General features: G+C 48.3%; 1 protein-coding gene across 2 annotated transcripts in view; it reads left to right on the top strand.

The window, feature by feature from the left end:
- The window catches only part of LOC144107959 (nucleolar protein 4-like), a 114,581-nt gene that overhangs the window by 17,335 nt on the left and 85,146 nt on the right, over positions 1-12,100 (top strand). For both annotated transcript variants that reach the window (XM_077641208.1, XM_077641209.1), the window contains exon 2: positions 1,082-1,808. In XM_077641208.1, coding sequence (XP_077497334.1) covers positions 1,086-1,808 — 723 coding nt within the window. In that variant the 5' untranslated portion in view covers positions 1,082-1,085. The remainder of the gene's footprint in view (positions 1-1,081; positions 1,809-12,100) is intronic.

Here is a 12,100-nt window from a genome sequence, read left to right as displayed (position 1 = left end):
GAAGTCAGGAAAAGCTTAGGCGGCTCATTAATTTACGCTTCCTTGGCAGCCGCTTCGGATGTTTTACGAGAACTGAGCATTTTTCCCTTCAGGTGCCAAACAACAAGAAAGCACAAAATGAGTCAAGTTATCTTTACAAATTGACGACTGGTTTTTTCAGTTCTCTCAAGGTGGCCCACAGTTTTGGGGTCCTACGCTTCAATGGCGAGCTCCAAGTACAGACGTCAGCACGCTTGCTTGGAGCACTCGAGCGCTTTGCTACGGAGCAAATGAAGTGAAATCTCAACACTCCTGCCTCGCTAGGGCCAAGATGCTTGTGCCTGCATAGCTTCTATGTCTGTCCGATTGCGCTCTAGTGTAAGTATTATCCTTCAAACTGAGAACCGGTTTTAAATTTTCGCTCTCTCCCCAAGACAGCGCCTCTTTAGCGCTGCTCACGAACGTACATGCTCTTACACTCACCAGAACTAACGTGACACAGGCACATTTGATCACTAGTACCCTGTTCTGCATTGAAGCTTTTTTCCGACAGGTGTAGTCCTTGTCTAACGGGAGCATTGATTTCGAGATATGTGTTCTTGTTCTAGAGACAATAAACAAGTAAACCAATTGCTTACCTGTGTGGGCATTAAGGGCAAAATCAGGCATTAGGCAGATGAGTGAAGCAGAGTCATTCAATGGCGGAGAAGAAAAATCCCAAACTTTTTGCCCTTGCGTGGCCGCCGGATCGGCAGCGAACGGTAAAGCAAATCCCCTGCAGCCCCACACAGCGCATGGTGCATTTTGTGGTCCTGTGTTGACAGCAGCGCTTCGCTTCATGTTCATGTTTGCCTACGCATAATCTAATGCCTTGCTTGCATATAGGTACCGGATTCATCCGTTTCTATCGTGAATTTTTTTTCATTAAAACTGAATTTGGAAACGCAATGCGCGTAACAATGGGGTACTAAATCGTAACCATGCTACGTGCAAGTGCGCGCTATAATCGGGTAATTGCGGTAATTTATTTACATGACGTCGTTGACCAGCACCCATTTCTGCGATGCTTAGGTAGTCCTTGTTGTTGCCTTGTTTCTCACAGAGCGATGGAGAAGCGACTTCACAACACGAGGCACGCCGCGAGGCAGGCACGAAACAGCACCGGTAAGGCTGGCAGCGCTGGTAACAGCACGACCAGCGGCGCCTCTTCGGCGGCGACCGCTGAGAAGACGACCTCAACGACGACGACCATCAGGGCTACGGCGGCGACTTCGGCGCCGAGCCCACCGCCGGTCTCCATGAAGCACGAACAGCGCGACCAGCAGGTCACGGTAACGGCGTCCTCGACGCCGCGCTACCGGCACCATCAGCAACAAGTGGTACAGCAGAACGGCGACTCCTCGGACGAAGACGAGGACGAAGAGATGGACGACGACGCGGCGTCGCCGCCCCTAGCGACGCCGGCGTCTTCGCCGTCGACGCCCGTGACGCCGACGGCGGCCGGAGGCGGGTCGTCCCAGGCCCCGCCCGCCAACCCGGAACAGATGTACGAGGGCTTCCAGGCGTGGGCGCTGCGGACGTACGGGGACAGCGCCAAGACGAAGACGGTCACCCGCAAGAAGTACCAGCGGATCCTCAAGATTCTCAAGGGCGAAGAGCAGACGAGCGCCGAAAACTCCAAGTTCCGCTTCTGGGTCAAGGCCAAGGGCTTCAAGATGGGCCTGCCGCCCGGTCATCCCCAGCAGAGCGTCCACAAGGCGGCGCTGGCCGCGGCTGCCGCTAAGACGCCGCCGGAGCAGCTCCTGTTTGTGCCTTGCAGCAAGGTGAAGGTGAGTGTTTCGGAGTTTCGTTGCTTCATTTCCTGAGCGCAGGTGGCGTAGTTGACCTCGAGACTTCACTGTCAAGCGCCTGCCAACGCGACCGAATTCTTTTTCCTCAGATGCCTGCAGAACTTGGATGCATGAGGTGCAGTGTAAGGTGGAGCACGTCACAGCATAGAAAGCTGCTCCCCACAAGGAGAGGCAAAAGTGTTTGTGTCTGAGAGCTTTACCTCATCATCCAGCTAAGCTGTGGCGGAGGGTGCTTGAGCGAAGTTTCCAGAGCTTACTAAAGAACGTTAGCTCCCCTAAGCGAATACAAAAGGCTCTTAAAATTCTGAAGACAAGACTTGTGCTAAGTAAAAAGCGAGGACCTCACCTACCCGTGGTGTCGAAGTAACAGCTTTGGAAAAAGCATTCTTCTTAGTCTATTCCGTCTCTACTAAGTTACCATGCAGCTACCATGCTCTACGTCCCCTGTCCTTAGAGCGCGCACCACGCACTATACTGCAAGCCTCCTAGGCGCTCTCGGAAAACCGGTCAGGCACAACGGGACGCAGTATTGCTGATGTAGAGCATATATTTAGCGTCACCACCGCTATGAATGACAAGCCACAGTCGGGGCCGGATTGATCGAGCTAGATCCATGCTTTGCTTCGCGTTTCTGCCTCCTTGTCGCAAGAGTCACTTTGTGAAGAAGCACGATCGAGAGAAGTCTTTAATGGCGATACAGATGCTGTTACACTAAGTTCAAACAGCCACTCCTGCAGATGGGAGAAGGGGAATGCTGACCAGAAGTACACGCCGTCAACCCTAGTCGCGCTTACTTTTGGTGCTAGGGTGCGTAAAACGAGTGGGTCTTCCGCATATTGCTGCGTTAGCAGTATAGCCCTCATTCGAAGAAAATGCCGCTGTGTGTGTGTGTGTCCGAAGCCCCCCTCTCCAGAATACCATGCAGCCGCGAAAGGAAAAAGCGACGGTGAAGAATTAAGACGCAATGGAAAGGCGATCATTGTAAAAGCGAAAATACAAAATCCATATGTAAAATCAATACTGCTAACCCAGTTCGGTCTCATCACATGTCTTTTTTTATTGTGTCTCTATGCGTAAGTGGGTACCAAGAAGCGACAGCTTTCCGCCCCTGTTCTCCAGGAATAATCATACATTCTCTCTGAGCCTTTCATCATATGACAGTTGAATCCCCGTTCTGGGCTCGTAAAAAAAAAAAATTGCGGAAGACACTTTGTCGAGACTAAAGTGTGAAACGGCGGAAGCCTGACACCATTGCCAATGGCGATTTGTTGCGTCGGAAACACCACGCAGCGGACGCGCCTCGCCGCCATGATGCATGCGACGTATACGCTCTGCCTCTCTCGAGCGCCGCACGTCGCGTGTTGGGAGACACTGGTTTGGCGAGACGAGGCATCCTTCCCACACGACACCGCAAAGTAAACTGCCGCCACCGCTACACCACACCCAAGCAGACGGTAGCCACGCGCGCCTCGCGACAGTGACGTCAGGCCACACAGCGCCCAATCGGGAGGCCATGACGTCACGACACAGAGGAGACCAATCAGGAGGCCGGAGCGTTGTGACAGTTTCTGCTAACGGCAGATGACCTTGACAATGAGCCATTAAAGGCTTCCGCCTAAAAATTACACTGGCGACAAACCAAAGTCGGCCTGTATCGATAGGTTACAACGTTATAATTTCAAAGACGCTGCAGCCACTGGAGGTGGAGCTGCTAGAAAAGCTAAAAAATGCAATACAGCTGTCGCCATCGTCGTACGTTTTCGCAAGTAAACAGCGCTGCGTCGAGATATTTTTTCTGACGCGAATCTTTGAGGCTACGCTACAGCGTCGTTCACTTCTAAACGGGAATCACGGAACCATTTTCTGTCGGTGTCGTGAGTTTGAATCTAGTGAGAGAAAATGATTAAATTCCAATTTTCTCGGCTATGAACGCGTCTTTTGGTATCGAACAAACACAAACGCACCAGACAGAGCCATATAATCGATTTTTACTAGAAAAAAAAATAGAGTTGGCTTGAGTTTCCTATCAGTAACTCGGCCCATATTCAAAGCTCAACCATTTTTTATTCTTTTGACTGCATTCCTTTTTTATTTTTTCATCTTTTACTTCTTTAACATTTTGCCCGCCTCTCTCCTTCCCACTTCCTGTATCCGATTCCCTTCCCTACGCAGAGTAGCATGTCAGCGATTTTTTTTTTATTCTTGTCAGCTAAAATCTCTCCTTTCGATAAGTTTATCTCTCTCTCCACGCGGCGTTTCTTGGTGCGTAACCGGGTATCTGCATGCGTATGCGAAAGGGCACGAGTAACTTACGGCAACGTGTGGTTGCGCTGGCTGATGGATATTTGCAGACTGCGAGAAAGGGTTGACACAACGCCTTGACATATCGCGGGCACCCACGCCTGCGTTACCTGCATCTTCATACATCCTGCGGCAACGCGCTGTTACCTCGACAAGTCTACGCATTCCAGAGCGCAAGGTTGCGGGACTTGGGTGTGGGGAGAAAAAAAAAATGTTTCCGCTCAGTCGTGCAGTCCATTTGCTCGAAATACCTGCAGGAATGACGGAGCGTGTTCGTTATAGTATTTCAATCCTCCTGTCCCAGCTGTCCGTCTTGCGTTACTGACTTACCCCACTGTCTTTTCTACTGCCCGGCTTCTCAGCAGTCCGGCTCCTATACCCTCCTTCCCTTTCCTTCACCACCTGCCATGTGTGTGAAGCGGCAGAAGAGCGTAGACTAGTCTAGGCGATCGACATGCTCGCCATGTGATTATTAGTCGCATAGTGGCCCATTACTACTGCTGCTACTACTACTTCTAGTGCTCCTACTACCACAACTGGTGGTGGTGCTTCTACTACTACTACTACTACTACTACTACTACTACTACTACTACTACTACTACTGGCGCTGCTGTTACTACTACTACTGACGCTGATGTTACTGTTGTTACCACTACTACTACTGCTAACTACTGGTGCTACTACTACCACCACTACTACTACTACTACTACTACTACTACTACTACTACTACTACTACTACTACTACTACTACTACTACTACTGGCTCTGCTGTTACGGTTGTTACCACTACTACTACTACTGCTAACTGCTGGTGCTGCTGTTACTATTGTTACTACTACTACTACTACTACTACTACTACTACTACTACTACTACTACTACTACTACTGGCGCTGCTGTTACTATTGTTACTAGCGTCTGTCCTGTGTGTTTCTGCTCTCTGTCCTTTGTGTTTATTAACGCTAGTAATATGTCGCCGTCTGTGAATCAAAAGCACCAACTAGCCCAGCTTAATTCTTTAATAACACCACCACTACTACTACTGCTGCTACTACTACTGCTACTACTACTACTATTACTACTACTGGTGCTGCTGTTAATACTACTACTGCTTACTGGTGCTACTACTACTACTACTACTACTACTACTGCTTACTGGTGCTACTACTACTACTGGTGTTGCTGTTACTACTACTACTACTACTGCTAACTACTGGTGCTGCTACTACCACTACTGGTGCTACTACTACTACTACTACCATTACTACTACTACTGGCGCTGCAGTTACTGTTGTTACCACTACTACTACTGCTAACTACTGGTGCTGCTGTTACTATTGTTACTACTACTACTACTACTACTACTACTACTACTGGCGCTGCTGTTACTATTGTTACTAGCGTCTGTCCTGTGTGTTTCTGCTCTCTGTCCTTTGTGTTTATTAACGCTAGTAATATGTCGCCGTCTGTGAATCAAAAGCACCAACTAGCCCAACTTAATTCTTTATTAACACCACCACTACTACTACTGCTGCTACTACTACTGCTACTACTACTACTATTACTACTACTGGTGCTGCTGTTAATACTACTACTGCTTACTGGTGCTACTACTACTACTACTACTACTACTACTGCTTACTGGTGCTACTACTACTACTGGTGTTGCTGTTACTACTACTACTACTGCTAACTACTGGTGCTGCTACTACCACTACTGGTGCTACTACTACTACTACTACCATTACTACTACTACTGGCGCTGCAGTTACTGTTGTTACCACTACTACTACTGCTAACTACTGGTGCTGCTGTTACTATTGTTACTACTACTAATACTACTATACTATACTACTACTACTGGCGCTAGCTGTTGCTATTGTTACCATCACTACTACTACTACTACAACTGGATTTGCTGTTACTACTACTACTACTACTACTACTACTGCTGCTACTACAACTACTATTACTACTACTAGTGCTGCTGTTACTACTACTACTACTAGTACCATACTACTGCTACTCCTATCATTCGACTGAACCGCGAGGTAATGCTGTAGAATAAATTAGTTCCTGAACCAATGCAACCCGCAAAGTTTGCGTCTGCGGACGGTTCTCACACCTCCGTTGTCAGCATGATGTATTTTTTTTTCGGAGTCAACCGCACCTAACGGTTCTGACGAGCCCCACTCTTAAGTATTAATGCGCATCGCAACCAAAACGGCACAGAATATTACTGCCGCTCGATCGGTGCGCCCTTACGCTGAACTGCGATCTTTTATTGGCTGGAGCGCGGCGCGTTTGCGCGCATAGCGAGCTCTTGGGATACAAAGTAACATAAACGACTGTCGCGCCGTGGGCGTCCCTATTGAACAAGTTGTCGAGCAGAAAAAAAGAAAGGTCGATTCGCGTTCCTCCTGATTGCCTTCGCCGGGCGTTGAATGAAACATAATTCCGGAGTGTAGTCAACCGTGTTGCCCTGAACAGTGTCTCTGTGTGTGTCGACCATTAAACATGGATGCCTTCCGCGGGTCGGTTTTGTGTACGTGATTATAGGCGAGATTGGATTCTTAATTAGTCCCTTTTAAGAGCAATAAGAGCGGCGAAACGCAGCGCTTAGTTATAACGTTTATTTACTGTTCAGTGATGCTCGCCAGCTTGCCGCAGTTCACACACGTCTTTTAAGCGGGGCTGGGAAATCCGCTCGCTCGAACAAGCGCGTGCCATTTCTGTCGCGTGCTTCGGCATAGCTGTTTCGGTCTGAGTTTATTAGGTCCGGCTGTTGTTACCGCTCCCTACTCCCTGTGTTTTCCAATTGTTTTTATTTATCTCTGCTCTCTTTCACAATCCTCGCCGTCTGACTACGGTAAGAACGGACTAATTATGGTCGGCAGACGGCACGATGGATGCGTGTTTTCATTTCTTTCCTCTTTCGCACTCCAACCGGTTTTTGTTCCCTCTTTCTCTTTTGGGAAGCTGTTCCCCCTTCTGATTCTTTCATCTCTCCAGCATCCATCTAACTGTCGGCACTTTGTTCGTTCCTGGCTTCCTTTCTTTTTATGAGTCCCAGTTCGCAATGCACATCCACCGTTCTGGCTCTTCTTTTGTGCCATACGTCTAGCGCGTAATTCCCGCCAAAAGTGGGAGCAGGCGGAGCATAAAATCGAGCGTTCGCGGTTCGGTAATAGCTGCGCGAGCATCGTTCTCTGTCGTCGTCGACCAGGAACGGTCCGCCAGCCTTCTTTTGACACCGCGGAGCAAGCAGTGAACCAAAACACCGGGGCTAATGGTTCCCTCCCTCTGGCGCCCACTGCGATGACTGGGGAAATGATGAGCGGCCAAGAGCGCCAGGCGGCAGCGAATGGGCTGCCGGTGTCCACTGTGACGCGTGCCGGCTGTAGGACTTCTATAATGGGTGTGCAGAGTCGGTTTTATGGATGCTACATCAGAGTGAGTGAGTAAGTCAATGAGTGAGGGATAGCGTGATTGAGGGCAGTGAGTGAGAGAGCAAATGCGGTGAACGGGCGAGGTTCCTAGTTGCCATATTGGACTTTTTTCCTCGTTGTGTCCGCACTGTCATCCCAGGAGACATACGATTACCTGTTACTTGAGTAGGACATGTTGCCGGGATGGTTGGTGCAGTTTTTTCAGTCATGGTAAAGTTGCGTGAAAAAAACACATGCAAGTCTTGCGCTCGCCCTGTGCTCCGGGACACCTGTCTCAGGGAAAGGCGACCAGGCCGGTCTCCCACTCGTCGGGGAGCAAAGTAGTTGAGCGGCGTGGGACGTTGAGCGATGATTCGCGATATATGTACAGCCGTGTGCGATGCCAGAGAGAACAAGGTACGCGCATTCAGTTATTGATTGCTTCATTGTTAGATGTGACAAGCGGAGTTATGTTGCTTCTCAACTAGTTTTTTATCTTGTCGTATTACATCCAAGAGCCCCTCTCAACTTTAGTGGAGAAATAACCGAGAAATTTGCACTTTTGCAACAAATGCTTCTTCCATCTGAAATTGTATACGGCTTTGCGTTGAACGACACAGCGCGTGCGGCCAGCAGATGTACTACTCTAATGACCCACGCTCCGCAAATTACACGCGTCTTCAACGCGTATCCTTCACGCAGAGGCGCCGAATGCAAGATGGGACAAAGCGCGGGAACAGACGAACACATTGGCGCCGAGTTGACCGGGACGTGGTTGTGCGTTCAGCGGCGCGACAGTCGTAGCCCATCCGACGCACCCACTCTTCGCTATATACAAATTCAGCGTGGGGGTCTTCGCGGAACTTCAGTTGCGAGTCGATCCCGTTTTTGGCGGACCCCTCCTTATCTTTCATTCGGCTCGCAGCGGCATCGGGGCTCGTCGCTGTGGACTTTCTTCGTGGTGGGAGAGCAAATGGGCGCCCGTAGAAAGGGGAGACTGGGGAAGAGGGGAGGGACGACGCGATAATATGGTCGCGGTGCCGCAGCCACCAGCCCGTCCCGGTCTTCCGGCGCTTCCCGCTCCGTGGCCATCCTCCCCCCACGTGTCCCCAGCGGCGATGGCGTAGGCGACGAGCCGAGGAAGGGAAGAGTATCCCTCCCTTCCCCAAACGCGACGGTATCGGGACGGCGCGTGCCTAGGAGCACGTCGGCGGTCGGCGATTCACCGAACGAGCGGAGGATGAAGCTGCGAGGGTTACCCTCCATCCACTCTCTCTCCTCTCCTTTCTTTCCAACGTTGCACCGTCCCTCTTTCCTCTTCATCCCTCCGACGTCGGTCCCCTCGCGTCTCCCGTTTCGCCTCTTCTTTTCCCCCAGTCTCCGTTGTGTGTTTTGCGAGGCTAAGTATTGGGCGTCGGCTGCGGTCTTCTGGGGCTATACCTCCGTGTACAGTGTCACGTTCCATCGTTTTCGCATGTTTATCTGCGTTTCTGAAGCGAGGCCATGAAGCGTGAGAAGTGGCCGCATTTCCACGTCGAGGTCGTCGTGTTTACAGGAGGGGAAAGAGAGTTGGCGCATTGTGTGCTGGTATTTCGATGGGGGTTAAGAGTAACTACGGAGGATTTCGTGAACATTTTTGTGTTCACACTCTCGTTTTGATTCTTGAACCTCCGGGTCTTTATTTCGACGAGCAGTTTTTGGAAACAATGGGGACAGCAATTACAAAACAGCAAAAAACAGGAAACCAAAACTGGGTTTCGACCAAACATTGAAGTCACAGAAGAACGGTCACTGACGTCACGGATAACATTTCCTGCCTAATTAATGCAGAAATAATGACTGCAGTTCAGCAGCATAATTACCTATAGATATCACACTAACTTCTGACTTCAGGCGGGACGCGCAAGTTGCTAACTACCTCGACAGCATTCCGCAAACTGTTTTCTTTCGAGATGTCTGCGCCTCGCATCCAGGCCGACTAAGCTTCTAGAGTATACTACTTTTGTTCGACTAGTTTTAGAGCACGCTAGCACACTTTGCTTCCCTCACTCATTGACTATAGTGCAACGAAACTGGAAAAAGTACAGCGCATAGTATTGCGGTTTTTCATAACAAATACAAGCGCACTTATTCACAAACTAACCTCGCGGCTATTTCTGGTTTAGCGACACTGTCACTTTGAGCGCAACACGAACGGCTCAAAATTTTTATTTCAGCTTATTGACAACCACTACAAGGTAGATCTGTAAAATTACATATCTTTATGGCATTCACGATCATCGAGAAACACGCATACACTATGGCAGAATACTCACGCCACTTCTCCCTCGTGTTTGCCTTGATCCTTCATTCATTACTGCAGAGTCATTGACTCAGTTTATGTCACAGATATAATTCATGTGAACTGAATTAAAACGCAGTCTTGTTCATATATTCAAACATCTCTCAACAATTTAATTGATTGTTAATTAATCGTTTAGGAAGTTTATTTTTTATTCTCATTCCTTTTTGCTGCTGTTTCGTTGACGTTTTCGCTGGGATGCTACATCTGACTCCTAGATATGCAGTGTTTTTATTAGTGCTTTTTTGTTATATATAACTTGCTCCTTCATTCGTGATCGGCTTTGCATGACCTTCTGACACGTAATTCCTGAGTGCACTGTTTGAATTTATCCTGCCTTTCACTGTTTTCATTCAGCCGCTATGGCCTGGCATGAGAGTGGGAGTATTGAAAACAAATAATACTGTCACAAAACCTACCGTGTTCGCGTTGAATGACAAAACTGGCGACTATAAGTGGCAGTTGCACTCATTATACGTCTAAAATGACCAACAAACAAGCTCGAAATTTTTTTCTTCACGAAACATGAGCGACTATCCACGGGCGTGCAGCTCGTGACGTCACGCACACAAGGCTTCCCGTAAAAATCGCCCCATCAAGGACATAGAAGGCCGCCGTGCTGCGAAATTTAGCACAAAGAATCAAAAGGCTCCCGAGGAACTCAGATGAAAGTTTTAGCACGACACGGGGAGTTAAAAAATGCCTTGTAGTTGCCCTTTAAGCTCGCCATGGTGACTCCTCGGCTGAAATTTTTATCTGCTGAATGCAGCTGGCTCGCTGCCCGGATACAGAGGTTGTATGTCGACGGAGGGTGAAATGCGAAGGACTCTGCGTGCTGTAATGGTAACTAGGGTAGTATGTCTTGTAAGATGTTAGGTTAGGTCAGGGCAAGTTGGCGAAACACTAAACGCAAACCTGCGGCGCGTAACAAAAGAGGAAACGTGAAAGGTAACAGGTCAGAAGCGCTGACTTTCAACTAATGGTTCGTTTTCACTGCGTAGAATATTTACACGTGAAGAGAAAATGGTTAATACGGAAAGATATACTAGTTCAGGAGCTACTTTTATAATAGATTTCGCATTTAATTATACAGCGAAAGGTGTTGTAGCTTTGGTTTAGCCATATATATCCCTACATTCTGCCGTGGAATCTGCAGCGTTAGCCGTAAGATCTTAATTACTTAGTGAATTTATTTTAAGCTCATAAAATTAATTTTCATTTAAGTAATACTTTTAATTCAGTTCAGTGGCCGCCGTCACCTCCCACGGTTGGCAGGTGGCTAAATGGAAAGGGAAATCCCCCTCTTCACGTTTAGGGAAGAGGAGAGGACAAATACGAGGAGGGAAAAAGGCGACGGGTGGCCTTATCAGATATCGCTGATACGCATGCGCTCAGCTAGGCTTTCTCGTGGGGTTGACGATGTAAATTCCACGGCTAAACGCAGGACTAAATGGCTGAACGAAACTTATACCAGCTTTCAGTGATTAACGAGCAAAGCTGGTAAGCGTGTTTTCCCTCTCTACAAATTTTCCCTTGTATGGAGACCTCCACTATACGACGCCTTTCTTAGCCTGAGTGCGGGTGTTGTACGCAAAAATCTGGTAATGCAGTGTGGGTGTAGTGATCACACCAGGTTATTTGAAATCATTACCTGTCTTAATAAACGACCGCTTACTGTCAACTTACGGAAGAGATGAAAAAGATATTGGGGTTCTCAGCTCTCTCGCCAATCTTGCAAAACGCACAGCCCCTTACACAACTCGAGCTCCCGAGACTTGGTGTGTTCCTCGCCCACGTACTAATTATGGTCAGCAAATGTTCTGCCACCAGCTGACCAGTTTAATTAATGACCTTTCCAGATGTAATATCGATGCACTTACTTGTTCCGCCAGAAATCTGTATGAAGTGTTTCCGCGCTCATGACTGCGTACGGTGGTGCTTGTACTCTTTTTTTTCTTTTCCTTTCTACCTTTCTTTTCATGCATTTTTGCATATTTTTAATTGTTATGTATATTTTTCCTTTGGTCTTTCGTTCTTCTTCTTCGTTTTTGTTTAACAAATTTCCCTCCTGCCCTGCTGCTGCCACTGTAAACGAACTTGGGGCCAGTCAAGCTGCCTTCTTTGCAGCTTTTTCCCCTTGTTTTCTACCACAACATTGTACCTGCTTGTTTGTGGAAATGAATCAATCAAATCAAATCA

Source organism: Amblyomma americanum, chromosome 10 (genome assembly GCF_052857255.1).
Source record: "Amblyomma americanum isolate KBUSLIRL-KWMA chromosome 10, ASM5285725v1, whole genome shotgun sequence".
NCBI lineage: Eukaryota > Metazoa > Arthropoda > Arachnida > Ixodida > Ixodidae > Amblyomma > Amblyomma americanum.
The sequence above is the reverse complement of the archived record's forward strand: the minus strand, read 5'-3'. Positions and strand labels throughout refer to the sequence as shown.